Source organism: Anomalospiza imberbis, chromosome 27 (genome assembly GCF_031753505.1).
Source record: "Anomalospiza imberbis isolate Cuckoo-Finch-1a 21T00152 chromosome 27, ASM3175350v1, whole genome shotgun sequence".
In the NCBI taxonomy this organism is placed as follows: Eukaryota; Metazoa; Chordata; class Aves; order Passeriformes; family Viduidae; genus Anomalospiza; species Anomalospiza imberbis.
In genome coordinates, this window is record NC_089707.1 from 4,507,177 (window position 1) to 4,534,143 (window position 26,967).

The 26,967-nt window shown below is 47.9% G+C and overlaps 1 protein-coding gene and 2 long non-coding RNA genes across 4 annotated transcripts in view; 2 read left to right on the forward strand and 1 right to left on the reverse strand.

The window, feature by feature from the left end:
- LOC137463017 (uncharacterized) overlaps positions 1-26,967 on the forward strand; it is a 158,613-nt gene that overhangs the window by 37,036 nt on the left and 94,610 nt on the right. The window lies entirely within an intron of this gene.
- LOC137463188 (uncharacterized) lies at positions 2,838-4,343 on the forward strand. Its single transcript, XR_010993853.1, has 2 exons — positions 2,838-3,059; positions 4,247-4,343. It is a non-coding gene; the product is annotated as an uncharacterized lncRNA (long non-coding RNA).
- On the reverse strand, positions 14,030-25,252 carry ATCAY (ATCAY kinesin light chain interacting caytaxin). Of its 2 annotated transcripts, XM_068173838.1 has the most exons (12): positions 25,106-25,252; positions 20,364-20,428; positions 19,103-19,324; positions 18,499-18,684; positions 17,881-17,983; positions 16,661-16,792; positions 16,156-16,242; positions 15,491-15,589; positions 15,228-15,263; positions 15,073-15,108; positions 14,622-14,657; positions 14,030-14,220 (listed from the first exon to the last, which is right to left on the reverse strand). In XM_068173838.1, exons 1-12 carry the CDS (start codon positions 25,180-25,182, stop codon positions 14,211-14,213), a joined length of 1,089 nt encoding a protein of 362 aa, XP_068029939.1. In that variant the 5' UTR covers positions 25,183-25,252; the 3' UTR covers positions 14,030-14,210. The 2 variants fall into 2 exon arrangements, 1 of the variants encoding a protein (XP_068029939.1); XR_010993809.1 differs by lacking the exon at positions 25,106-25,252 and adding an exon at positions 22,108-22,122 and having other exon boundaries at positions 15,073-15,263.

Genomic DNA, 26,967 nt, shown 5'->3' on the forward strand with positions numbered 1-26,967 from the left:
GTGACCATCATGAGCCGCGATGTCACGTTTGGGGCAGGTCCTGCCAAGAATCAATGTCACTTTTTGGGGGGGGATTCAGCCAAACCCCCCCGTGGCACCTCCTGGTGGGGGGTTCAACTCCTCAGTGTCACATTTTGGGGAGGTGCAACCCCTCAGTGTCACATTTCGGGGGGGTTCAACTCCTCAGTGTCACATTTTGGGGGGGTTCCACCCCTCAGTGTCACATTTTGGGGGGGTTCAACCCCTCCGTGTCACATTTTGGGGGGGTTCAACTCCTCAGTGTCACATTTCGGGGGGGTTCAACCCCTCAGTGTCACATTTTGGGGGGGTTCAACCCCTCAGTGTCACATTTCGGGGGGGTTCAACCCCTCCATGTCACATTTCGGGGGGGTTCAACCCCTCAGTGTCACATTTTGGGGGGGTTCAACCCCTCAGTGTCACATTTTGGGGGGTTTTAACTCTCCGATGTCACATTTTGGGGGGATTCAACTCCCCAGTGTTACATTTCGGGGGGGTTCAAGCCCTCAGTGTCACATTTTGGGGGGGTTCAACCCCTCAGTGTCACAGTTTGGGGGGGTTCAACCCCTCAGTGTCACATTTTGGGGGGTTTTAACTCTCCGATGTCACATTTTGGGGGGATTCAACTCCCCAGTGTTACATTTCGGGGGGGTTCAAGCCCTCAGTGTCACATTTTGGGGGGGTTCAACCCCTCAGTGTCACATTTCGGGGGGGTTCAACTCCTCAGTGTCACATTTTGGGGGGGTTCAACCCCTCAATGTCACATTTCATGGGGTTCAACCCCCCAATATCACTTTTTTGGGGGGGGGGATTCAGCCAAACCCTCCCATGGCAACTCCTGGGGGGATTTCAACCCCTCAGTGTCTCATTTTGGGGGGGATTCAACTCCTCAGTGTCACATTTCGGGGGGGTTTCAACCCCTCAATGTCACATTTTGGGGGGGTCCAACCCCTCAGTGTCACATTTTGGGGGCTTTTAACCCTCCGATGTCACATTCTGGGGGGGTTCAACCCCTCCATGTCACATTTCATGGGGTTCAACCCCCCAATATCACTTTTTGGGGGGGGGGATTCAGCCAAACCCTCCCGTGGCACCTCCTGGTGGGGGGGGTTCAACCCCTCCATGTCACATTTTGGGGGGGTTCAACCCCTCAGTGTCACATTTTGGGGGGGTTCAACCCCTCAGTGTCACAATTTGGGGGGTTTTAACTCTCCAATGTCACATTTTGGGGGGATTCAACTCCCCAGTGTTACATTTTGGGGGAGTTTCAACACCTCAATGTCACATTTCGGGGGGGTTCCACTCCTCAGTGTCACATTTTGGGGGGGTTCAACCCCTCAGTGTTACATTTTGGGGGAGATTCAGCCCCTCAATGTCACATTTGGGGGAGTTTCACCTCCTCAAGATCACATTTTGGGGGGGTTCAACCCCCCAGTGCCACATTTTGGGGGAATTTCACCTCCTCAGTGTCACATTTTGGGGCGGTTCAACCGCTCAATGTCACATTTTGGGGATCATTAACCCCACGGTGTTGCATTTTGGGGGGGGTTCAACCCCCAATGTCACATTTTGGGGGTTTCACCGCCTCAATATCACATTTTTGGGGGTTTCAACCCCACAATGTAACATTTTGGACAGTTTCAACCCAGTATTGTCACATTTTGGGGGAGTTTTAACCCCCCAATATCGCATTTTAGGAGGATTTAACACCCCAATGTCTGCTTTGGGGCACTTTCAACCTGACAATATCATATTTTAGGGGAGTTTCACCCCCCAGTGTTTCATTTTAGGGGGGTTTAACCCCAAAATGTCACATTTTGGGGGGGCTTAGCCCACCCCTGCATGTCACATTTTAGGGGCTTTTCAGCCCACCCTTCAACGTCCCATTTTTTGGGGGGGTTCAACCCCACAGATCCCCATTTTAGGAGGGTTTCAACCAACCCTTGAAATCACCCTTCGTGCTATCCCAACCCTCTAATTCCACTATTTCTGGGGGGGAACGGAGGGCTCAACCCCCTCAAAATCCCATTTTTATTGAAATCCCACCCCCACCACATCACATTTTAGGGGAATTTCAGCCCACCCTGCAAAATCCCATTTTTGGGGGGCCCATTTTAGGAGGGTTTCAACCAACCCTTCAAATCACCCTTCGTGCTATCCCAACCCTCTAATTCCACTTTTTTTGGGGGAAACGGAGGGCTAAACCCCCTCAAAATCCCATTTTTATTGAAATTCCACCCCCACCACATCACATTTTAGGGGAATTTCAGCCCACCCTGCAATATCCCATTTTTGGGAGGTCCATTTTAGGAGGGTTTCAACCAACCCTTCAAATCACCCTTCGTGCTATCCCAACCCTCTAATTCCACTTTTTTGGGGGGGAAACGGAGGGCTCAACCCCCTCAAAATCCCATTTTTATTGAAATTCCACCCCCACCACATCACATTTTAGGGGAATTTCAGCCCACCCTGCAATATCCCATTTTTGGGGGGCTCATGCCACCCCCATGTCACACTCTGGCCCTGCACCTGTCCCTCTCCCTCGCTGGCCCCGTCGCCGTGGTGGCCAAAAATAACTTTTTTGGCCAGCTCTCCCTTTTCCTAAATTAGTCATGGGCCAGGTGGAAATGTCACCCTGCCACCATCCCCTCGGGAGCCCGGGCAGGCACAGAGGAAATAATTAAGTCGTGATTTTTTTTTTTCCTCGCTGTCTCCTCTCCTTTATTCCCCAATTCCCATCTGATTATTTGAAACTCATCCAGGAGTGGAACGGGAAGGGATTTTTCTGGAAACTCCTTGGGAAAAAAAAAAAAAAGAAAAAAAAAAAGGAATTAAATTTTAATTTTTTTAATTTTTTTTTTTTCCTTTTCAGTCAAGCTATTCAGAGAAAGGAATGTGGAGTGAATCTTCCTGGAATGTCTCTTTACGAGGAATTTTTTGAACAGTTTATTTTTTGTAAAGAGACACAAATTCCTAAGCTATTATCTCTCCAGAGAGCCTCCTCCACCCCAGTCAACTCAGATAAAAGAAAGCTTTTTAAGGTAAGTTAACTCTACACCTTGTGGAACCGGTGCTTTAATTTGAATTATTCCAGATGTTTCTTAATTGGGGTTCTCTGAGCAATGTCAGGCTTTTCAACAAGATTTTTTGACGTTTATAATGTGCATTTTTAAATAACATCTTGCCTTGTTCTTCCTTTTTATAAAGCCACGGTGTGGCAGGATTAAAAGGTCACTGTTAAAGGTACTGAAGGTTCCTACAGGGAGTTGTAAAGGGATGGTAAAAAAATCTGTAACCAAATTTGGGTGTTCGGGGTCCTGGTTGATATTTTTGCCTGGGGGTATTCAGCTTTTACAGCGTAAAATCCAAATATCCAGGATTACAAGGGAAGTTTTTGAAGGAAAAAAAATATATACACACACACAGAGATAGATAGATAGATAGATAGATAGATAGATAGATAGATAAATAGATAGAAATGGGATATGGATATTATTAAATATTAAACATTAAATACTAAATACATACAAATATATAATATTAAATTCTAAATATATAATACATATGCATATATACACACAAATATATGTATTTAATATAGATAATATATATTAAAATATATATTATATATTATATATTATATATTATATATTATATACTATATACTATATACTATATACTATATACTATATACTATATATTATGTAATATACTATATATTATATATTATATATTATACTATTTATAATATATTATATAATATATTATTTATTATATTATATATAATATGGTATATAGTATACAGTATATAATATATAATATATAAAATATGCTATATATAATCTATTATCTATTATAGTATATAATATATAATATATAATATATAATATATAATATATAATATATAATGTATAATATATATTATATAAGATATAAGATATAAGATATAATATATTTATTTATTTGTTTGTTTATTTATTTTATTTCTTGATATTTATTTATTTATTCATTCATTCATTCTATATTTTCAGCTATTCCCTAATTAATAAAATACAGAATCCTCCAGACCATTTGGGTTCTGGCAGCCCCTTTGCCTCGTTATACCCCCATGGCACATTCCTTATTCATATCCCCATTATTTTCAAAACACTTTTCCCCCAATTATATGCGACACCATTAACTTTTATTCACAGCTGAGCTGTGTTTAATTTCAATTTTTCTCTTTCAGGCCTGAAGAAGACGTTTGTGGCCTCAAACCTGCTTTGTCTCAGCCCAGCTGTGTCCGTTGAGCTAAAATAAAAATAAAAATGTTATTTTCCTCTTCAAAGCTGTTTGTGCTCCGCAGGCACCAGGCCGAGGCCAAGAGCTGCTCATGAATAAACATGAAGTGCAAATTAGGGAAATTTGAAGTGGCGCAGGTCGAGATTCTGGAGGTTTTGCAGGGAAGATATCGAAGGCAAGAAAAGAAACCGGGCTGAAGGTAGAACCTGCTGAATTTATGGATGGGTACACAGCAAATGAGCTTTTCCAGTCTTAATTCCAGCGTGCCCACTGTTCTTATTCTTAGGGGAAATATTAATTCATGATAAATAATATCATTAAAGAATAAAAGAATAAGAGATAAATATATTAAGTAATGTTGTATGTATTATTATATGTAATATATAACATTGTATATAGCATAAAATATATATTATGTATAATATAATATAATATAATATAATATAATATAATATAATATAATATATTCTATATTGTACATTACAATAACATAAATTATTATATAGATAATATTATATAATATATAATATATATAATATATAATATATAATATATTATATATTATATATTATATATTACATGTATTATATATTATAGATTATAGATTATTTATAATATATAATATAATATATATTATATATTATATATATTTGTGTAATATAGAACACATATATTACCTATATTATATATGATATACATTATATTATAGAAATTATATAAAATATTCCATTATATTATTTATATTATATTAGATTATATTATATTACATTTCATATTATAATATAATATATATTATATATAATTTCTATAATGTAATATATAATATATAATATATAATATATAATATATTTTTCTATATATTCAATATTCTATATTACATTATATTGTAACCTATAATAAAAATATTATAATCCTTTTATTAAATAATAAATATTACTAAATAATTTGCTTGTTCCTTGCACTCTCACCATCAGTTCCAGGGTAAAAAGATAATTCCAGAGAAATTTGGAGCTTGGATTCTCCTGAGCAAACCCAGGGCTGCTGAATTTCCAGCCCTGCAGGGCATCCCCACATCACCCCCTCAGCTGATGAAGATCAAAAATTTGATAAATTGGCCTCAAATCCGCTCCTACTCCAAATTTTGATGCCTTTAATTGCTTTTTTGACGCCTTTTATTGCTTTTCTCACCCATCCCTGAACTCGGAAGTTGTCTGGGTTAAGAAACCAAACTCCGGGGATTATTTTACTCCATTTGACCTCAGGAGGAGTGAAAAAGAAACCAAGAGGCTCCAAAATTGTGTCAAAGATCCGAGGGGAACACCGGACCCGGCCACCTCTGCTCGCGTTCCCTTCGCACTGCACACCTGCTAATCCAAATATTTTGGGAAAATTCCCTCCCAGTGAGTGAAATTTGTATTTTGCCCGGTTGGATTTGCCTGCAGGGACGTGGCTCGGGAATACAGGAGGGGTTTTTACCCTTGGGAAAGAGTGAAAAAATGAGATTTTGGTTTGTATCAAAAGAAACAATGAATTCTTCGTGTTGGAAGCAGAGAATTGTGGTGGGAGCAGCAGGACTGGGTTGTTTGGGATCAGGGAATCCAGAGCAGTGTCCCACTATCTCCACAAGGAATTTCAACATTTCTGTTTCCTCTGGGAACGGGAGGATTGAAGGACACGGGGCCCGGTTGTTGCTGCTCTTGGGGATTTTTTGAAGCTCAAACCCCATTGCGGTCAGTGCAAAACTGATTTCTTCACAGTGGAAAAGCTCATTTAAAAGCTCCTTTTCCTCACTGTAGAAGCTCTTTTCTCCTCGGTGTAAAACTCCTTTTCCTCAGTGTAAAAGCTCATTTTTCCTCAGTGTAAAGCCTCATTTCTCCTCATTTGAAAGCTCCCTTCTCCTCAGTGTAAAGCCTCATTTCTCCTCATTCAAAACCTCATTTCTCCTCGCTGAAAAAACTCACTTCTCAGTATAAAATCTCATTTATAAACTTTTTTTCCCCCAGCCCCTCACCGCTTCTCTTTCCCCTGGCTGTTTTTAGGGGTGATTTTTCTCTCTCCCCTATTCCTGCTCCCACACCAGCCGTGCTGGGAGCTGGAATTCACCCTCATAGCTCAAATTCCCAAATTCCTGCCTGGCCTTGGAGCTGCTGCTCCCCCGGAGGTGCCTGCCTGTATTTGGAGATCCCATTCCAGCTGTCTCCTTCCTTCCTTCCTTCCTTCCCAGCCAAACCCACCTCGACCCAGCGACCTGGAGGCTTCAACACTGCCCATCTCTGGCAAACTTCACCCAAACCACAAAAACAGAAATTAAAAAGATGAGTTATGCAAATAAGTTGGTTTTTTTTAGCCCCGTTTCTGGCGAGCTGCTCGTGGGTCACCTGAAACTTCCTTTTTTTGGGGTTTGTTTCTGGCAGAGATACCTTATCTGCCTGACACTTTACTCATACAAATGCCATTCAGCGGGGAGTGTGAATCAAAGACAGGCAGTGTTCCTTCTGGGAGTGTTATTTTTAGAATACTAATGTTTACGGGAAGTTCACATTAATATTCTTTGTTCAAACTGAGCTACATTTAGCGGGAGGCAGTTTAATATTCCTGGAGCCGTCGGGGCATTTTTCCCCTGGGATTGTTTAGTTCCTGGGTGCCCGCTGACCTTTCTGCTGCAGAATGTGACTCATTTCTTCTGCAGTTTTAATTCAGAATTTTAATCCCCCACTCATCATAAGACGTTGTTGATGGGATGAGCGAGGTTAAGCCAAGGTTCCTCCTGCCTGGAAAGGACGTCAGGGGCAAGAAATGGAAATCATTTTCACTAGGGATTGGTGAAATTTGACGTTATTTATTCTTCCCAGAACTCTGGGCGAGTTGGGTGGCTCAGGGTCCTTCTCCAAGGCTGGGGATCTTCCTGTGTTTGAAGGAGAGCAGGGAAACAGAACCACCAAGAGAGGAGAATTTACCCTGAACCTCAGTGATGCAGCAGCTCAGAAGGAGGAAAATGAGGCCAGTGGAAGAGCAGGGTTAATTAATGTGAGGTTTAAGTGGCTGGCATCTCCTCCTGGTGGCTGCCAGCCAGGAGCTGCCACCAGCAGGGTGACATTCCCGGTGACAGCAGGTCCTGTGGGAGAAGTCACATGGGGACTTTGGACAAGGCAGGGCTGGGGAGGAGCAGCTGTGCCCACGAGGGAAAAAATAACCGGGGTGTCACAGCTCTGGGAAGTGGGATCAGCCTGGAAAGGGTCCTGGAGGGGAGGAGGGTCCTCACTGGGCAGGGAAAGAGCCCGGGAAGGGCTGGAGCTGTGCCAGGGATTTGGGATGGATTTCAGGGAAAGGTTCTGGGATTTGGGATGGAAATCAGGGAAAGGTTCTGGGATTTGGGATGGATTTCAGGGAAAGGTTCTGGGATTTGGGATGGAGATCAGGGAAAGGTTCAGGGATTTGGGATGGATTTCAGGGAAAGGTTCAGGGGGTTTGGGATGGAGATCAGGGAAAGGATCTGGGATTTGGGATGGAGACCAGGGAATGGTTCAGGGGGGTTCAGATGGAAATCAGGGAAAGGATCTGGGATTTGGGATGGAGATCAGGGAATGGTTCAGGGATTTGGGATGGATTTCAGGGAAAAGTTCAGGGGGTTTGGGATGGAGATCAGGGAAAGGTTCAGGGATTTGGGATGGATTTTAGGGAAAGGTTCTTGATTTGGGATGGATTTCAGGGAAAGGTTCTGGATTTGGGATGGATTTCAGGGAAAGGTTCTTCCCCCGAGGGTGCTGGGCACTGCCCAGGCTCCCCAGGGAGTGGGCACATTCCCAACCCTGCCAGAGCTCCAGGAGCATTTGGAAAACCCTCTGGGATTGCTGGGGAGCTTTGGATTGTGCTGGATTGTTGAACAAAAGCTGGAGTCAACAAAAAGCCTCAAACGTGCCCAGAACTTCACCCAAGGTGCCAAGGTGAGTGATCCAAGCGTGTGCTGGAAAAGGAGGGAATGTTCCAGCCCTTTCCCTCTTTTCCTCTCCCATCATCGCTTTGTTTTCCTCCCCTTGGCTGCGATTCATTGAACCCTGAAGGACGGGAACGGTGTAAAAGTGAATATTTACTGATTTATTGTCAGCGCAGCCTGGAGGCCCCGGCAGAGTGACTCAGCCCCAGGCAGGTGAAATCATCCCTTGAAATCTTCATCCAGAGGGAAGCGGAGCTGGCTGAAACCCTCAGCTCAGCGAGGTCGGGAGAGACCTCCAAGATCATCGAGTCCAACCCATGCCCTAACACCTCAACCGGACTACGGCACCACGTGCCATGTCCAGTCTATTTTTAAACACATCCAGAGATGGTGATTCCACCACCTCCCTGGGAAGACAATTCCAGTAATTATTTTATCATTTTATAATTTTATCATTTATTAATAATTTATTATTTTATTATTATTTTATTCATAATGATTATATTGTTATATTTATGATTTATGATATTTTATTTATTATTTACTTTATTATTTCATTTAATATTTAATTTATTATTTTATTCATTATTTATTATTTTATTTATTATTTTATTTATTGTTTTATTTATTATTTTATTTATTATTTTATTTATTATTACTCACCCCTTCTCCTTTAGAAATCCTCTTTCTCTTCAGCTGGGAATTCTGATTTGTGCCTGGAGATCAGGCAGGATGGGGAAGCCCTGGGAATATTTCGTGTGGGATGAGCTTTTCCTGGACATTCCTGCGCTCAGGCAAAATGCTGATTTTCACTCAACTGCAAAAGTCAGATTGAAGTTGGAAAAGATTTTTCTGGGGTTTTTTTTTGTTTGATTTGTTGTGGGTTTTTTGCTTTATTTTGTTTTGTTTTGGTTGTTTGTTTTTTTTTTTTAATTCCACACAGGGACAAATTTAAATTCCAAGCTTTTTTAAAATAAAATCAGAGCAAAAAATCTGCTTCATACAGATTTACAACACAATCGTAGCCCTAATTTAAAATTAATTTCAATTAATATGCTGTTCCTGCAAGAATTCACAGCATGATTACAGCAATGCTAGTTAAAGGATTAGACTTGTGTATATTCCTATTTCCAGTTCATTAATTATGTTAATGATTTGTCTAAACCCACTCTAATTAGACATCTCACTGTAAATAGCTGGGTTTTAAATATTAAATAATATTAATTATTAATCATTTTAATATTACAAACAAAAAAGGGATTATTGGGGTATGGGAATTTTTCCATTTAAGTGGCTTTGGGTTGGGTTTTTTTTTGGGTTTATAATTCTATTTCCAGTGTGTTTATAATTCATTGTTTGGGTTTATAATTCAATTTCCAGTCACGGCATTAATTGGATTATAAAAATATATATCAAAATAAAGTGAGATTAAACAACTTGAGATGAGCAGGGCCCTGCACAGGTTGATAGAAACCCAAAGAAAGGAAATTTTTCCATGGCTCTTTCCTGAAGTTGAGGGAAACTGGGAAAGAATCCTCCAGAAGAGGAGTTATTTTAGTAAAAACACTTGGAATTTTGCAGTGTCAGAATTTCCAGGGAGGCTTTTCTTCAAGGGAACAACATCCAAACAGCAAATTTCCCTCATATTTTCCACATGAAACCAAATCCTAAATAAAATCTCCCGAGAGAAGGAAGGGTTGGCGGAAGGATTAGTCTCATTTTAATTGAATATCCACAGATTTTATGGAATAATACAAAGCAAAACTCAGGGTACAGATGAAGAGTCCGCTAGCACAAACCACCTAATTACAACCACTGTGGAAAATGACATTTCACACGTTTGTACGGCTGGAAAGGAACAAAAATAAAATAAAATAAAAAAACCCTGGGATTGTGGTTTGTTGTCGTGGTGAGTTCTCAACTCCACTTTGCCAAAACCTGCCAGAAAGGAAGGAAAGGAGGAAATAAAAAAGAGGAAAATGTGCTTTTTGGGGGTTTTTGTCCCTTTCTCCTGCTCCAGGCCCATCCCAGCTCATCACCACCAGCCTTTCCTTGACTCCTGGGTTTTTGAAATCCTCTAAAAAAATGGATTTGTTGCCTTTAAAAAAACCTTTTCTGCGCATCTGTTGGGGAAATAAAGATGGAAAAATTACCATGAGGGAAGCTCTGAATATCCACTGACATTTACACAGCACTGGACAGAGAGAATTGGGATGAATTCCTGGTTTGGTTCCTTGTGAACCACAACAAAAATCCACGCTCAGTCCCAAATCTGGGTGGAAAAACCAGAAAAGTTGGAGTCCCTGGAGCTGAGGATAAATCCTCCAAGAGAGGGGAAGGGAATTCCTGCTCTGGAACGAGCTGAACAGGAAAAAAATTGGATTTTTCAGGCTGATGTGGGGTGAATTGAGGTCCGGCCATTAAACACATAACGAGTAAAAACACCAGGATTTCGGTGAAGATGGGCATGAAAGAGCTTTTTCTGCAGCTAAAATGTGACTTCCCATGGATTCACCGGGAAGGAAAAATCTCAGGAAAAAGTCAAATCAGACCAGAAAGTGCTCGATGTAATCCAGGGAATTCAGAAATGAAAATCTTGATCCTCCAGGGATGGTTCTGTGGGGCCTGGGGCACGGCTGGGACACTGAGCAGTCCGGCAGTATTGCTAAAGGGATGAAGTTTATTTCATTTTCTTCTTTAAACATATTTATATATTTATATACTGGTCAAAGTTCTACTGGAAATGCACTTCCACCAGCAGCAGTGCAGATTTCTCCCCATCCAGCTGAGATTTGTCACTCCACCTTTGGGACAGGGACATTTTTATTTTGTATTTTTGTCCAAGAATTTGTAACTTTTTGTTTTGCCATCAATGCCTGAAATCACTGGTTGGAATAAGTTAATGATAATTAATTTTTTTTTTTTCTGCTATAAAATGCACTTTTGACATTTCTAATTTCTCCTTGGTGGGGCTGCAGGTTCTTCTTTGTGTTAAAAGACAAAAACATGATCCATGTATCCATCCATCCATGAACATTAACTTTACATGCTTATAAAACTGTGAAAAATGGAAATCTAGTGCACGCCACTTGGCGTGCTCCATCACAAAGGGCACTTTTTGGAACAAAACAAAACAAAAAATCACTTCCAAGAAGTTAAAAATTGATTTTTGTATGGAAACAACTGCCCACCTCCATCTCGTGAAGGGAAATTTGGGATCTGTCCTTTTCCCAGCTGAAATTCCCTTGCTCTGAAGGAATTACTTGGAAAAATGTGAAGTTTCATTGTCAGATCTGCTCATTCTGAGAAGGAATTCTGTATTTTTTTTTTCCCTGAAAGTGCAGCCAGAGTGGTTTTGGGAAGGAATGAAACAACCAAAAAAGCACATTCCATTCTGGTGTGGAGGCTGCTGAGGATCCAGAGCCCTCACATGAAAGGAGATTGGGATTCCTTATCTCCCACATCCACCTTTTCCATCACAGCAGTATTTCTGAACGTTCTTTGACGCACAAAATCTTCCTAGAGTTGGGTTTTGACCCCATCATCCGGCGTTTTACCCACTTTATTGTTGTATAATTGCAAATTTCCCTTGCAGTGCCAGCGTGGGTCACGTTCTCGGTGGAAAGCTGATGATTTTTTCTGTAAATCCACAAAAACAAAGGGAAAAAAAAATAAAAAAGGAAAATCAGCTTGAAGTGTTCTCAGTGAAGTCCCAGCCTCTGGGTCCACGAGGAGCTTTGTGAGTGTTCATAGTCAGAACTGGAAATGATTTTATCAGCAGATTTTAAGGATTTTATCCTGCCTTCGCCTCTCTGGGCTGTTCAGCCCCTGGGACAGACCCAGTGGGAGGGATCCCAGCTCTGCTGTGGGAATTTGGGAATTCCTGGCTGCTGTTTCTGTCTCCAGACACAGCTGGGAGCTCAGGATAGCAGGGAGGTGTCACCTGGAATAAGCCTGAGCTCCACAAACTCCTGGGGGGCTCTTCTATCCTTGAAGCACAGAATTCCTTGTTAAATTCCAGACTGGATTGGGTTGGAAAGGACCATAAATCACCTGCTGTGATCCCAGGGTGCTCCGAGTCCCGTCCAGCTTGGAATATTTTGTCAAAATTTGGTTTATAATGAGCTTGTTTGGTGCTTTTTTTTTTTTTTAGATAGAATGCGGATTTTTTTTTTCCATCTTCAACCTCTGGGTTGGTGCTGTGGGTGCAGTGCTCTGCTTTCCATCCGTGGCTGGAGTGTGTGAGGAGAACATGTCAAATGAGGATTAAGGTTAAAAAGTACTTTTGGTGCTTCCTTGGAGCTCCCAGTGGAAGAAGGATCTCATCCAGAGTGGTTTTGTTCACTGGAAGGAGGAGAAAAGCAGCTTTGTGTGTCCAGAGGAGCCATCCCCACCTTCAGCAAAAATCCTGCTTTGCCAGAATTCTCCTTGAAGTGAAGAAATGGGCAGGGAATTCTTCTCCTGCAGGTGTTTGAGAGGGGTTTTAGCTGATCAGAGAATCAGGGAATCCTGGAATGATTTGGAAGGAACTTAAATCCCATCCAGTCCCTGCCATGGCAGGGACACCTCTCACTGTCCCAGGCTGCTCCAAGCCCCGTCCAGCCTGGCCTTGGGCACTGCCAGGGATCCAGCCTGAGGCCATGCAAGCTGGCTCTGGCTCTGAAATCAGGACTTTCCAAAGAATTTTGGCCAGACAGTTGTTCCTTAATTTCTTTCCCCCCCTCCTCCTTTGCTCACAGAATCCTCACGAGTCCAAAACCCGAATTCCAAGAGTCAACGTCCCACCTGCACCTCCCAGCTCCAGAAGCCAGCCCTGCCTCCTGCCCTCTCCATGGGGGTATTCCAGGCAGGAATGCTGCTGGATGAGGGAATCTCCCAACGTTTCAGCAGCTCCTAGGAGGTCTCAGCAGCGAGTGATTGTCCAGCGGCGCGACATCGAAATGAAGACGAGGCGTGGAGAACTTCCCTGTCCTGGAAGGCTCCTTCCAAACCCTGACCCTTTGGGGTGTGTTCCTCCAGGAGAAGGTTCTGTGGAGCCACGTGGGATCCCTTCAGAGTGCCTCACACACCAGGATGGGGCAAACCAGGGGGAAAAAACCATGGAAAAACCACGGGATTCCCTCATGGGAATGAGCTCCAGAGGATGGTGGAAGCTGGCCGTGCTGCCAAGGCTGTGGGCACTCGGAATCTTCAAGAAGAAACTCACTGGCTGGAAAAAAAGGAGGGGAAAGCTCTTCCCTCATGCACCAGGATGGGACAATCCGGGAAAAAAAACATGGAAAAACCATGGGATTCCCTCATGGGAATGAGCTCCAGAGGATGGTGGAAGCTGGCCGTGCTGCCAAGGCTGTGGGCACTCGGAATCTTCAGGAGGAAACTCACACTGGCTGGAAAAAAGGAGGGGAAAGCTCTTCCCATTGCCTGTGGTCGTTGTTCCCGGGGGTGGCAGCTTTTGGGGTGTCCTGGAGGAACCTGGGGGTGCAGCTCAAAGCAGAAGGGCTCCGCGCTGGCCAGCAGCGAGTGAAGGGAAGGGTTTGCCTTCGAAACCAAAAATAAATTCTCTTTCTGGGCTGGAGATTCATGGGCTGGAGGATGCTCTTGACTTACTCCGAGGATACACAGCGAGTATTTGCACCGTGCCAATGCTCTCCACAGACCATTCCCTAAGCACACCAGAACCTGTCCTGTAAAGCGCTGCTCTTGCTTCGTTTTGTTTTTTTTTTTTTTGGGGGGGGGCGTTTGTTTGGTTTTTGTTCTTCTCCTTTTTTTTTTTTTTTTTTTTAAAAAAAAAAAAAAAAAAGAAAAGTGATTCCCAAAAAGGTTAAAGGACTTTGCATCTTGGAGGCAGAGGAGGCAGGCTCCAGGATTTACAGGACTTGGAAGAAGGTGGTGGCAAGGTCTTGTCCCCAGAGGTTGTTGAGGTGGGTGACGGCCAGGTTGCTCCTTCTCCTTCTCCGTTCCTCCGTGCTGCTCCCACTCAGGACATGCTGGGCAGAAAAAAAGAGACAGGAGGGATTTTCAGGCAGCAAACTGAGGTAAAAAATGTTATTATTGCCACCACATCAATAAAAAATGAGTGGATTTGGGTGAAATAGTTCAGAAAAATGTTATTATTGCCACCACATCAATAAAAAATGAGTGGATTTGGGTGAAATAGTTCAGAAAAATGTTATTATTGCTACCACATCAATAAAAAAGGAGTGAATTTGGGTGAAATCACACACAAAAGTGCATTGGGGACACTGATGGTGCCAGTCATGGGCAGAGGGGACAATGCCTTGGGTGACACCAGGCTGGGCCATCCTGGGCCTGACCCAGGCTTGGCTTTCCTGGCCATGGATCACAAATGGCACGGGATTTGTGTCCCAGGCACACAAAGAGCTCAAACCTGGTTTCCTGATCCTCTGCTGGGGGCACGGGCCTGCTGCAAACAGAGGAATAATAAAAGAATAAATCCCCAGCATTAATAAATAATAAAATAATAAATCCCCCACAAACCAACCCCCCCTCTGCCCTGAGCTCCTGGGTGTTCCTTGGAATCCTTCAGCCTCATCCAGTGGATCTTCCCCTTTTCTCCCCGAGGAATTGGAATAAGAAGAGAGGCTCTGTCACTCTGATCAGGGCCAGAAGCAGGCTACGTTATGCTGGTGAAGGATTTTGTCTCCCAAACCCCTCCAGAATTTCCCTTCCCTACAGCTCCAGCCTTTATCAGCTCCTGAACACTCTGGGAATGTCCTGGTGGATTCCAGGGGTGCTCCCAAGCCCTGGGGTTCTTCTCATCCCCAAAAACTCTTCAAGGGAAGGATAAATCAGAGGAATGGATAAATCAGAGTCCTTACCTTTCCCTCTCAGCCATGTCTTTGTTCTCCTCTGCCCTATAAACACAAATCCCGTTGGGAATCCATCCCCCAGTGGGAAGGAGGGAGACCCCAGTGCCTTTCTGGATGGTCCTTGGAGAGGAGCCACTCTCCATCCCTCCCCAAATCCATCTTACCTTTCTTTTCTGGCCTTGATCCTTTCTTCTTCATATCTGCAACAAAGATAAAACGTCCTTTAAGTGCTGCTGCTCCCTTTTAGTCCCGTTCAGTGTCGGCTGAGGGTGACAGAAGCCCCAAGCTGCCACAGCCTGAGGCTCTTTGTTGCCTGAGACCAGGTTTGCCCCAGGCTCTGCCTTCCCAATCCATGGATTTTGACTCAGCCCTGGGCAGGATTCTGTGCTGGCTCTCCCCAGAGCCCCAGGGTCCCCCTGGCACTCACTGGAGGACGCAGTCTGGGATCTGCACGTGCTCCATGGGGATGAGTTGCTCCAGTTCCTCCAGGCTGTGGACGTACTGGATCTTGTTGATAAACTTCACACTGGCAGAGAGAGAGAGAGAGAGAGAGAGACAGAGGCAGTGCCACCCCAGTGGATCCTAAAAACACCCCTGGAGGTGTCACTGGAAGTATCTGAGGGGTGTAGGACAAGTGATAGCTTCACCTTGGCCAAGGGTGAGCTTAAAATCTGATTTGTGAGATTAAACCCCAAGGAACGGCTGGGGCTGTGCCAGGGGGTGGGATGGAGATCAGGGAAAGGTTCTGGGATTTGGGATGGAGATCAGGGAAAGGTTCTAGGATTTGGGATGGAGATCAGGGAAAGGTTCTGGGATTTGGGATGGATTTCAGGGAAAGGATCTGGGATTTGGGATGGATTTCAGGGAAAGGTTCTTTCCCCCAGAAGGTTCATTCCCCCAGGGAATGGGCACATTCCCAACCCTGCCAGAGCTCCAGGGGCCCTTGGGCTGCCATTGTTGGGGTGCCTGTTCAGGGCCAGGGGCTGTGCTGGACAATCCCTGTGGATCCCTCCAAACTGAGGATGTTCCATGGACTCTGTGATTCCAAACTTCCACCCCAAACCCCACTGAGCCTGGGGCTGCTGTGCTCACCTGATGAAGGGTCTGGAGATGGCCAGCACGGTCCGGATGAACCACGAGGGGTGCACGATGATCAGGGCCTTGAGGTTCTTCCGCAGCCTGGGGACAAGTCAGGGAACAGAGTGTCACATTCCAAGGACATTTCCTGAACTTCCCTGTGCTGTGCTGGGCTCTATCAGGTGCTGCCCAGCCTCAGCTGGCTGTGTCCAGGTGAAACCCCTTGGGGAGCTCATCCCAGCTCAGCAGGATGTGGAGCACTGCTCTGCTCAACTCTCTGGGAATACCATTAGAAACCCAAATATTCCTGGACTGGGCTTGGAGCAGCCTGGGATAGTGGAAGGTGGCCCTGCCCATGGCAGGGGAGTGCAATGAGATGATTTTTGAGGTCCATTCCATCACCTGGTCGGTGTAAGGAATGCAGGACTGGCTCAGACGCGTTCCTGTTGAAGAACAGCATCTGATTTTCCTTTGAAGAGGCCTGGGAATGATGGAGAGGCCCCACCAGCAGGATTCTCACCTTCTGTCAATCATCTGGTAGCATTTCTTGAGCCAGCCCAGGCCTGGCATCCTCCTGCGGGGCGTGGCCCCGTTCAGGTACACGATCATGTAGTCCTCGGCCACCAGCAGCTCCAGGCTGCTGATCACGTACCTGCCAGGGGGAGACCAAAAGGAACCCAAATGAGACTCAAAAACATCCTTTAGATTTCTTCAAGTGCCTGTGTGTCACCCTGAAATGTGGGAACCCAGCACATCCCCCTGGCTGCCCTGGCTGGCTCCAGACCCTGGCAGGGGGCTCGCAGACCTTGGCACCAAGTCAAAAACACCTGTGGCTTCCATTTTAGCCCGTGGAAAAAGCTGCCAGCTCTGTGTGAGGAATTACAAGCCACAGGGGTTTGAGTGGTGTGGTAGTTGAATTAACACAGGGTGGAAAAGTAGAATTTTGGGGATTTTTAGAATGGGGTTCGGGGGACAAGATGGAGGGATTTGGGTGTGTCCTGACCTCCTCCTCCTTCTCCTTGCCCTCCATGTGTTGCTGTGATGGTGACACTTTTCTGTTGGTTTAAGGCACAGACACACTGCCCAACAGAAATGACAGACATTGGCACGTTACTGTAACCATGGCACACGGAGTTTTGGTATAAAATGTGAACACCGCCCTGAGGGCAGACAGAATGCCATGGCCGACCTGCTGGACAGAGCTCAGCAGGGCAGAGAGAGAATGTTCTGGATAAGGGAAAATAAACAACCTGGAGAAGCCGACCCTGCGCATTCAGACTCCTCCTTTGGCTGCTCGGGCTGGGAAACGAGGACTTTTACACTCTCGGGGTCACCTCGACACCCGGACCCCGAGACTGAAACAGCTCCAGACCCTTTCTTTGCAGCTCTGGGGAGAGGTTTGGTCTCCCGGGGTGTCCCTCAGGGATCAGCAGTTTGTGCCCTGCTCCATTCCCTGCCCAGCAGCAGCAGCTCCCAGCTGGGGGGTGTCCCAGCCATGCTCCAGCCTGGATGTGAGTCCATCCCAGGCAAAATGAACTGGAATATCTGAATGCTTGGGCTTTGTTGGGCTCGGAACTGGGGCCAGCGTCCCACCAGTGCCACTCGCTCCAGCCTGCAGCTGCCCACTGGGAGAGCTGGGCTTGCATCCTGGCTGCTCCCAGCTGAGATTCCTGATGCCACGAGCACAGGGAAGCTGTTGTGTTGTTGCCCTCAGCCTGCTGTCCCTCCCAGGGCACTCACAGGAAGAGGTTTTCCATGATGTAGTGATAATCAGCCAGGTTGCTGTCCGGGAGGTAGCAGGCAGCAAAGACGATGATGGCGTTCAGACCTTCTCCGTAGTATCCTGCCAAAAAAACCACAAAGGTGACACTCCTGTGAATGTGAAATGGGAAAAATGGGAGAAATGTGACAGCTGAGAGGAAAAACAGCACTGGAATTTGGCCCTGGGGTGGTTTTTGTGTCTCTGCTCAGCTCCAGGTGAGTGTTTTTCTCTTCAGACATCTTTCACTGTGAGATTTCCTCCTGGTTTTGGTTGTAATGTGGGTTTGGGGTTCACAGAAGGGATTTGGGGGTTTTAAAGCTGGCTTGTTCCTTGGCTTTGCTTGGATTTTGGAAATAGATTTGACTGCACATGTGTGGACATCCCTGGAGCATCTCAGGGACTGGCACAGCCCCTCCAGACGTTAATTCCACAAGCACTAAATATTTTTTAGCACCATCTGAGCACTTTTGTGCTTCTCTGCCACGCAGAGGTACCAAAAAAACCCAAAGATTTTCCCCCTAAACAGGGTCCAGCCAGCCCTGGTGTCCCCTCCAGCGTGACACAGAGGGACAAAGCCACCAGGGCTGTGGCCTCACCTCCGTGTGTCACCACTCTCATGTAAGGTTTGATCATCTGGAGGTCGATCCTGTGCTCCTGCTCGCCGATGATGACGGTCCTCCAGAGCCGGCCGTTGGTGGCACTGCCATCCTCTGTCCCCCCGTCCCCAAACAGGTCTGCGCTGTCCCCGGGCATGTTCTTGGCCGTGGCCACGGGGGTGTCATCTGGGAAAGGGACAGAGAGTTCTGCCTTGAGGAGAAATTGGGAGGAGCTTTGGTAACCCCGGGGATGATGCTCTGATGGTGTTTCACCTCCAGCTTCGATCTGGGCTGATTTATTCGTCAATTTTCTTTTACTAACACATAAAAATAGTTGAAATAACCTTGAAAAATGATATGTAAATTTGTTTAACCGTTCAGAAAAGAGTATAATCCAACAGGATTTAATCTTGCTCTGTTGCAAGATTAAATTGTTGCAAATTAATTGCTGCAAATATTATAGAAATAACTTTAAAATAACTTTAAAATCTCCCTCTGCTACTCAGTCCTCAGCTGCTGGTGGTGAATTGCATCAAAAACCTTTAAAATGAGGCTAAAAACCACCCCAACCCCTGGAAATATTCACCCAGAACCAGCCTTTTACCTTCCCATTCCAGTTCGTTCCCATTCCCCAGGAATTCGAGGGAATCTGTCTCATCAGGAGTTTCAATATCATCCACATTAATGTCCAGGTCATCTGGTGTGTCCAGGAAGTCGTCAGAGAGGATGGAGCCCTCGCTCTGGTCCAGGGAAATGTTGATTTCAGGTGCAACAAGTGTCTTCCGCTTCCGATGGGCCCCGTTAAAGTTCAAAGTGTTGGGGGGAGCTGGAGTTGAAAGGAAAATAAAACTGACTGTGTGTGTGTAGTTTGGACAGTGTTGTGTGATCTCACAAGGTAAAAAAAAAACCCTCAGATTTGAGATTTTAGTGTATAGTAATATATGGAAGCCAAGGTAGAAAATTGTGGGTGTCTTTTTTACACCCTCTTCTTCCTCCTTCTTCACAAATCTAAGTAGTTTTCCCTAATTAGGTGGAAGATGTTTGTGTTGCGGGTTTTGAGTAATCATAATTGGGTTAGAAGCATAAATAATATAGATATCAGCTATTTATTAAGTAATTAAGACTTAAATAGCCTTGAATAAACATCATTTTAGCTCACTTTCTCGACTTGTTAGAGGGAGCTCACATCTCGTAAGTCTGTAATAAATAAAGATAGCAAACTTCAAAAACGTCCCCTGAGTTTTATTCACCCTGACCTTAGAACAAGAAACAGCCTGGTATTCCAACAGATGGTGCTGCTCCTGGAGCCTTGCACAGAGCAAGGCATCCTCAAGGATAATTCCACGATGGAATATGGATCTGGAGCCCTCCTGGAGCCTTGCACAGAGCAAGGCATCCTCAAGGATAATTCCACGATGGAATATGGATCTGGAGCCCTCCTGGAGCCTTGCACAGAGCAAGGCATCCTCAAGGCTAATTCCACGATGGAATATGGATCTGGAGCCCTCCTGGAGCCTTGCACAGAGCAAGGCATCCTCAAGGCTAATTCCACGATGGAATATGGATCTGGAGCCCTCCTGGAGCCTTGCACAGAGCAAGGCATCCTCAAGGATAATTCCACGATGGAATATGGATCTGGAGCCCTCAGGACGCTGGCTCAGGACTGGGAGGCACTGGGATGGAAGTGCCCACACCCCTGAGATCCCAGTTTCCTCCCCCAGCTTCTCAGGAAAGAAGAACACCTTCAAATCCCTGCTGGTTTCTTCTCCCTCATGAGAATTTTTTTTTTTTTTTTTTTGGTGAAGAATCCAAGGTTTTCTCCCTGCCTGCCAGCTCCTCTGGGCTCTGGAGAAGTTGGTACTTACAGGACGTGGTCTCATCTTCTGTGGGGCTTCCCAGTGACTCCATCCCTGTCTCCTCTGGGAGGGGCCTGCAGGATAAGAAGGGACAAAAACACAGCAGAGAGCAGGAGAAGTTGAGGGGAAAGTCAGAGGGAATGGAGACAGCAGGGAAAAAACACAGCCCCACCTGTGCTCTGCCCTTTTCTCACCCTGGGCTCATCCTCAGGGGATTTGCCCAGGAGCAGCCCAGGATCTGGGCTCCCCTCCTGGCGTGCTCTGCAACCCCCACTAACCTCCAAACTATCCCAAGGGATGAAAAATCCAGCCAGGGAACATATCCTGACCCCAGATGACCTTGGCAACATTCTCCTTCTCTGTATTATCCTCATTTTTGTTCCCTGTAGGAGCTCTGAGGGGCAGTGCCAGGCCCTGGGGCTCCTCCTTAGGGCACCCCCTGTGTTCAGGGCTTTATCCCCGTTCCCTGGCAGTGCTCTGGGGTGGCCCCAACCCACAGGGAAGGATGCTTTCATCCCAATTCCATCCCAATCCATCACAGCTTTATCCACTACCACCTTCCCCAGGCAGCAGCTGCTCCTTGGTGCTGGCTCTGCTCTGGGGACCCTGTGACCCCAAATTGTCACCTCATCCTCACTTCAGCCCCTGCTGAGGTTTGGAATTGGGTTCATTCCATGCTAAAATCCAGGCATCAGCACTGCAACCCCTGTTTTGGAGCCACCACTCCTTTCCTGGGATTTGCAGCCTCTCGTGCTCCTGCACCCTCCTGGCTCAAATCAGGGCCCTTCCAGCTGGAGGCATCAATGGATTGAGAAGTTTTCCTTGCTAAAATCCACCCACAGGGCATGGCTGGCACCCTTTGGCAGCTGCTGGAGCTGTTCCTGACCCACACTGGGGTCAGAGAAGTGGGAATTTGGATCTGGACTGTGGCGAGGAACCTTCACTGTGGCTGAGCCTCACCCTGGGCACTCCCGGATGTTTTTTCCCTTAACTGGAGCTGGCACTCGTTCTGTCCCCTGGAATTACCTATGTTTGACATTTCTTGACCAAACCCCACCAACTCTACCAGTTCCACGTTGTCAAATCTCTGTTTAAGACACCTCCCTCCTGGCAGCTCCCCCTGCCCAGGCAGGAGCTGTAAAATCCTGCTGCTGGGACAGCCCCGGCAGCGTGGAACAGGGACAAATCCTGGAATTTGAAGGAGGAGGATGAGGATGAGGATGAGGATGAGGATGAGGATGAGGATGAGCCTGTGCAGAGGTCGCTGTCCAGCGGCCTGATAGCCCCGTGACACAGGCAGGGAGGTGACAGCGGGGACAGGATCCAGCCCAGCTCTGCCCTGCTCCTCTTCCCGCTGCCATGACACCGGGGCCACCAGCCAAATTAAACCCTATAAATATGTAGATGAAGGGATAATCCTCTGCTGCTGGTCACTGCATATTGATGAGCACCCCATCAAAGGCACGTGCAGGACCCCGGGGGGTACCCGGACACTCCGGAGCAGTGGGAAAAATCACAGAATCACAGAATAAAAAATCCCTCTGCCCCCTCCAGCTCCCCCTGCGCTGTGCCCACCGAGGCCTGGGGGTTGTTTATCCCGGGAGCTGGCGCCTGGCACGATTTGGTGACACAGCATCCAGACGGGGAAAGGAGGGGGGGCAGCTGCCGCTGAGTACGTGCGGCAGCCCCGCAGCCGCTCCTCACGCCGGGATCCATCTCCGGCCGGCAGAGGTGGAGAAAAAGCCTCGCTTACCTTCCCCGAGGCTGCTGCAATCACTGCCTCCCGCGGGAATCCTCCTGCCCGGATGCCAAATTCGGGCGGCGCAGCACTTTTCCTGAGGGCCGGGGCTTTGCTCCGTGCCCGCTGCCCTGTGCCAGGCCCTGCTCGCAGGGATGGAGCGGGCACGGCGGGATGCAGGCAGGGATGCAGGCAGGGATGCAGCGCTGGATGCAGCGATGGATGCAGGAGGGATGCAGGAATGGATGAAGGGATGGATGCAGCACTGGATGCAGGAATGGATGCAGGAATGGATGCAGCGATGGATGCAGGAGTGAGCATGCTCCCGCTCCGCGCCGCCTGCGCCTCGGTTACGGCATCCCCGCCCCGGGCCAGCCGAGCCGGGCCGAGATCAAAGCCCGGGCAGCGGCAGCAGCGAGGATCCGCCCGCTCCGCTCCCCCGGCTCCTCCTCGGCCGGGCAGGAGCTGCTGCCGCGGTTCGGCTTCCCAGGAAACGCTGGGAATGTCGCCCCGTGTCCCCAAGGAGCGGCTGGGTTCTGTTTTCCCGGCCCAGATCTCTGTCTAGGATGTGGCTTTTCCTTTTTTTTTTTTTTTTTTTTTTTCCTTTCTGCTTTTCGGGGCAAGATTGGCTAATGGCAGGCAGGCAAAAATAGCTCTGCAGCAAATCAGCTGCTGGAGAGCTGCTGTCCCACATGCAGCAGCTTCTGCCCTATTATTCCAAAGCTTCCAGCGGGGAAGCGGCTGGAAAAGAACAATTTATTTATTATTATTGCAAGTAGAACCCAGCTGGCTTTCTCTCGTTTGCCTGGGGGCTGTCTGGGCTCTGTCTCGCATCATTCCTGCTCGAATCCCTCTGGAGGAGGCTCCTCCCGAGGGCTCCGGCCTCATCCTGGCCCCTCTCACATCCCTCTGCCCCTTCCTGGCTTTCATTTCCAGGGTATTTTCCCGGGTTTGATGGTGCTGGGGGCTTTCCAGGAGAAATTTCCCCAGAAAGCTGGCCATGGAGTTGGCTGCTGGCATGGCCAGTGTGGGACAGAGCTCCCAGGTGATGCCTGGGTTGCTGCTGAGGTGTCCCAGAGTCAGACCAGCTGTATCCCAGATTTTCTGGGGAGCTCTGGGACAATATTTTCCTTTCTACACCTTGATTTCCTGTCTCTGTTCTCTGAGCAGCCTGGTCTGGTGGAAGGAATCCCCACCTTAGGAAGGGAGATGAGTTTTAAGGTCACTTCCAACCCAAACCATGCCATGATTCCTATCCATCATCCATCCATCCATCCAGCATCCATCCATCATCCATCCATGGATCCATCCATCCATCCATCCATCCATTCATCCATCCATCCATCCATGGATCTATCTATCCATCCATCCATCCCTCCATCCATCCATCATCCATCCATCCATCCCTCCATCATCCATCCATCCCTCCATCATCCATCCATCCATCCATCATCCATCCATCCATCCATCCATCCATCCATCATCCATCCATCCATGGATCTATCTATCCATTCATCTATCCATCCATCCCTCCATCATCCATCATCCATCCATCCCCCATCCATCATCCATCATCCATCCATCCATCCATCATCCATCATCCATCCATCCATCATCCATCCATCCATCCATCATCATCATCAATCCATCCATCCATCATCAATCCATCCATCCCTCCATCATCCATCCATCCATCCATCCATCCATCCATCCATCCATCCCTCCATCATCCATCCATCCATCATCCATCCATCCATCCATCCATCCATCCATCCATCCCTCCATCATCCATCATCCATCCATCCCTCCATCATCCATCCATCCATCATCCATCATCCATCCATCCATCCATCCATCCATCCCTCCCTTTCTTTCCCACACTTCTCTCTCCTTTTACTCCATTAAAAGCTGGGCAGGGGGCAGGGGCTGAGGCTGGCAGAGATCCAGCAGCTCTGCTCTCAGAGGGAATTTTATCCACCCTGGGAAGGCCGGGGCTGGCCGAGCCCCCCGGGAGCAGCGGAAGGACAAACCCCGTCCTGTGGGCTGCAGCACAGAGGGGCTCACACGGGGATGCAGCTGGAGCTGGCATGAACAGAGGCAGGCTCATCCCGAGGGAACAGGAGCCCCTTTCTCTGTGCCTGGGAATTCTGGGGCTCTGTGGCTGCAGCTGCAGGGGGCTGGGCCAGCCCTGAGAGCCCCCGGGCACCTGCAGCTGCACCAGGGGCTCCGGGTGCACAGCAGGATTCAGAGCCAGATGCCAGCGTTGGAAGAGACCCCCCAGTGCCACCCCGCTGCCCAGGCAGGGTCACCTGGAGCAGGGATGAGTCCAGGTGGGTTTGGAATGTCTCCGCAGAGGGAGAATCCACCCCTGGCCTGGGCAGCCTGGAAGTTGCAACGAGCAGGGAATGGGGGTGGGTGCTGGGGATTCAGCCTGGAAGTGGGAACGAGCTGGGATTGGGGGTGGGGATGGGTTTTGGCACCTCTGAGCAGCTGCTGAAGTGGATCTGAAGGTGGAAGGTGCCACTTTGGCACCTCCTGTCACCCCCACACCTCCTTTCCCACAGGGCTGGCACCCACTGGGATTCGTTGCATCCCAGTGGGAAATTCCTGGCACAGCAGCTCTGCTCTGTTTGGGATTCTGCTCGATTCAGAGCCTGGGAAGGAGTCCACAAATCCATAAACCCACTCCAACATGCATCCATCCACCCTCCATCCCTTTGTGGATCCCTCTATCCATCCTAATCTCCCTGTGCTCCACACCCAGCTCCTTTCTCTCCTTCTGTGCCCACACAGGGCTGCCAAAAACATCCCAAAATTTTTGATGCACTCGGAGCAGCTCCAAAAATTCTGAACCCCTGTGGGAATTCAGGCTCCTGTTGCCTCTGATGCCTTGGGATGCACCCTCCCACTCTGATGGTTTATCACAGGAAAAAAATATTAAAATTAAATTTAAATTATCCTGGTTTTTTTTTTTTTTTTTTTTTTTTTTTTTTTTTTTTTTCAGGGAACACACCTGGGGAAGTCCTCGTCTTGCCATTCTTCCTTCACATCCACATTCTCCATCCGCAGCGTGGCCTCCGTGGTCCCCATGGCTCTCACGGAGGGGCTGGAGCCAGCAGATCCCTCCAGGAAGGGCTCAGGCTGGAAAGGGGAGGGCAGAGAGGTTGGCATGGAGCATCCCGAGCTGGGAGCAGCCACACTCCTTGGAAAAGCAGTGTGAGAGCGGGCTTGTTTGGAAAAAGCAGTGAAATTCTGGATTCTTGACACATTTGGGCCAGAAGGAGGAGGTGAGGTTGGCCCTGGGGCAGAGCTGTGGATCTGTTTGGACCCAAGCTCCTCTCCCTGGGGAGCAGCACTGACATCCCACACGTTTTCCCCCTCTGGGTTCTCCTGCAACGCCAATCTCCTCATCAACCCCTCTCTGCTGAGGAAAAGGAGATGTGGCTGAGAGGGGAGGGCAGGGCGAGCTCCTCCCGGGCTGCCCTGGCACATTCCCAGTTCCCACATTCCTGGGTGGGATGGAAGGTGCCAGCCCTGGTTCTGCACAGAGATTCCTGCCCCTGCTGCTCCCACGGGCACGTGGAGGGGGTGAGGAGGGCTCGCAGGGATGTCCTTCCACACCCCTGGGGAATCCCAGTCCTGCCTTGCTCCAGGTGATCCAAAGCAGACTCCAAAACCCTGGAGCAGCTCAGCTGAAGGCAGGCTGGGGCTGTGTTCCAGTCTGGCCTTTCTCCTGCACTTTGGGAACAAGTTCAGATCCAGGAATCCTGCACTTCACCCACACTGAACCCCAGGGGCCCTTAGAACCATATATATATATATATATATATATAAATATTTATTTTTGCTTCACTGAAAGGTTCCTACTGCCAGACAGAGAAATTCAAACCTTTGTACCCAATTCCTTGGGCCTGCAGCTCCCAGCAAAGCCCAGCTCAGGATTTAGGACCAGTCCAGGCTGGTCAGGGAGGGCAGACACCGCATTCCCAGCTGGATCCTGCCCTGAGGGAATGAGGCCAGGCCCGATCTGCTCTGGAACATCCTCAAGAGGATTCAGCATCAACCCAAGCACTGCAGGGATGTCCCCCCTGAGCTCAGCCTTCACACCGGGATTATTCCAGGCACTGGCTGGGTGGAAATATTTAGGAACATTTTTTTTTTTTTTTTTTTTAAGGATGAGGGGTCTGGGGTGGTTCCTGGGGCTGCTCTGTCCATCCCCATGAGCAGAGTCTGCCCATGGCTGTGCAGCTCTTCCCAGGGATTTTCCTGCTGCCTTTGGAGGCTGGGCGTGACCTGGAGGGGATAAATCCGGGTGTATTGGCCTTAAAGGGATGAACCTGTGCTCAGGATGAACCTGAGGCCCGAGTGAATCCAGCATCCCTCTGTATCCCAGGCGCTGGGATCAGCAGAGCTGGCTGCCAGCACTGCAGGGCTCCCTCCCTGCTGGCATTCCCGGGATTGGCATTCCCGGGATTGGCATTCCCGGGTGGTCCCAGCGAACCCGTCTGGCTCCATTCCTGCCTTCCCTACACCAGACACCTCAAGGCTCTGGAAAATCCCACCTTCCCCCCCCTCCCCTCCGCCGGCAGCTGCTCCCTGCCAGCCCCGCAGGCATCATGGAGGGAGAAGAAAAGGAGAAGACAGCCGAGAAATCGCAGCTGGAGGCTGCTGCTGCCGGCATCCAGAGCCCGACTCACCGCTGCTGGTGCTCAGTGGGGAACAAAGGCGATCCTGCCTCTCTGCCGGCCCCGCATTCCTCCTCCCGATGGATGCAGCTCAGCAGGTGCAGCCCCTGCATGGGGATGCGCATGGAGGAGCGTGGGGATGCATCTAGGTCGGCTTTCCCCGCAGCAGCCGCTGCTCTGCGGTTTGCTC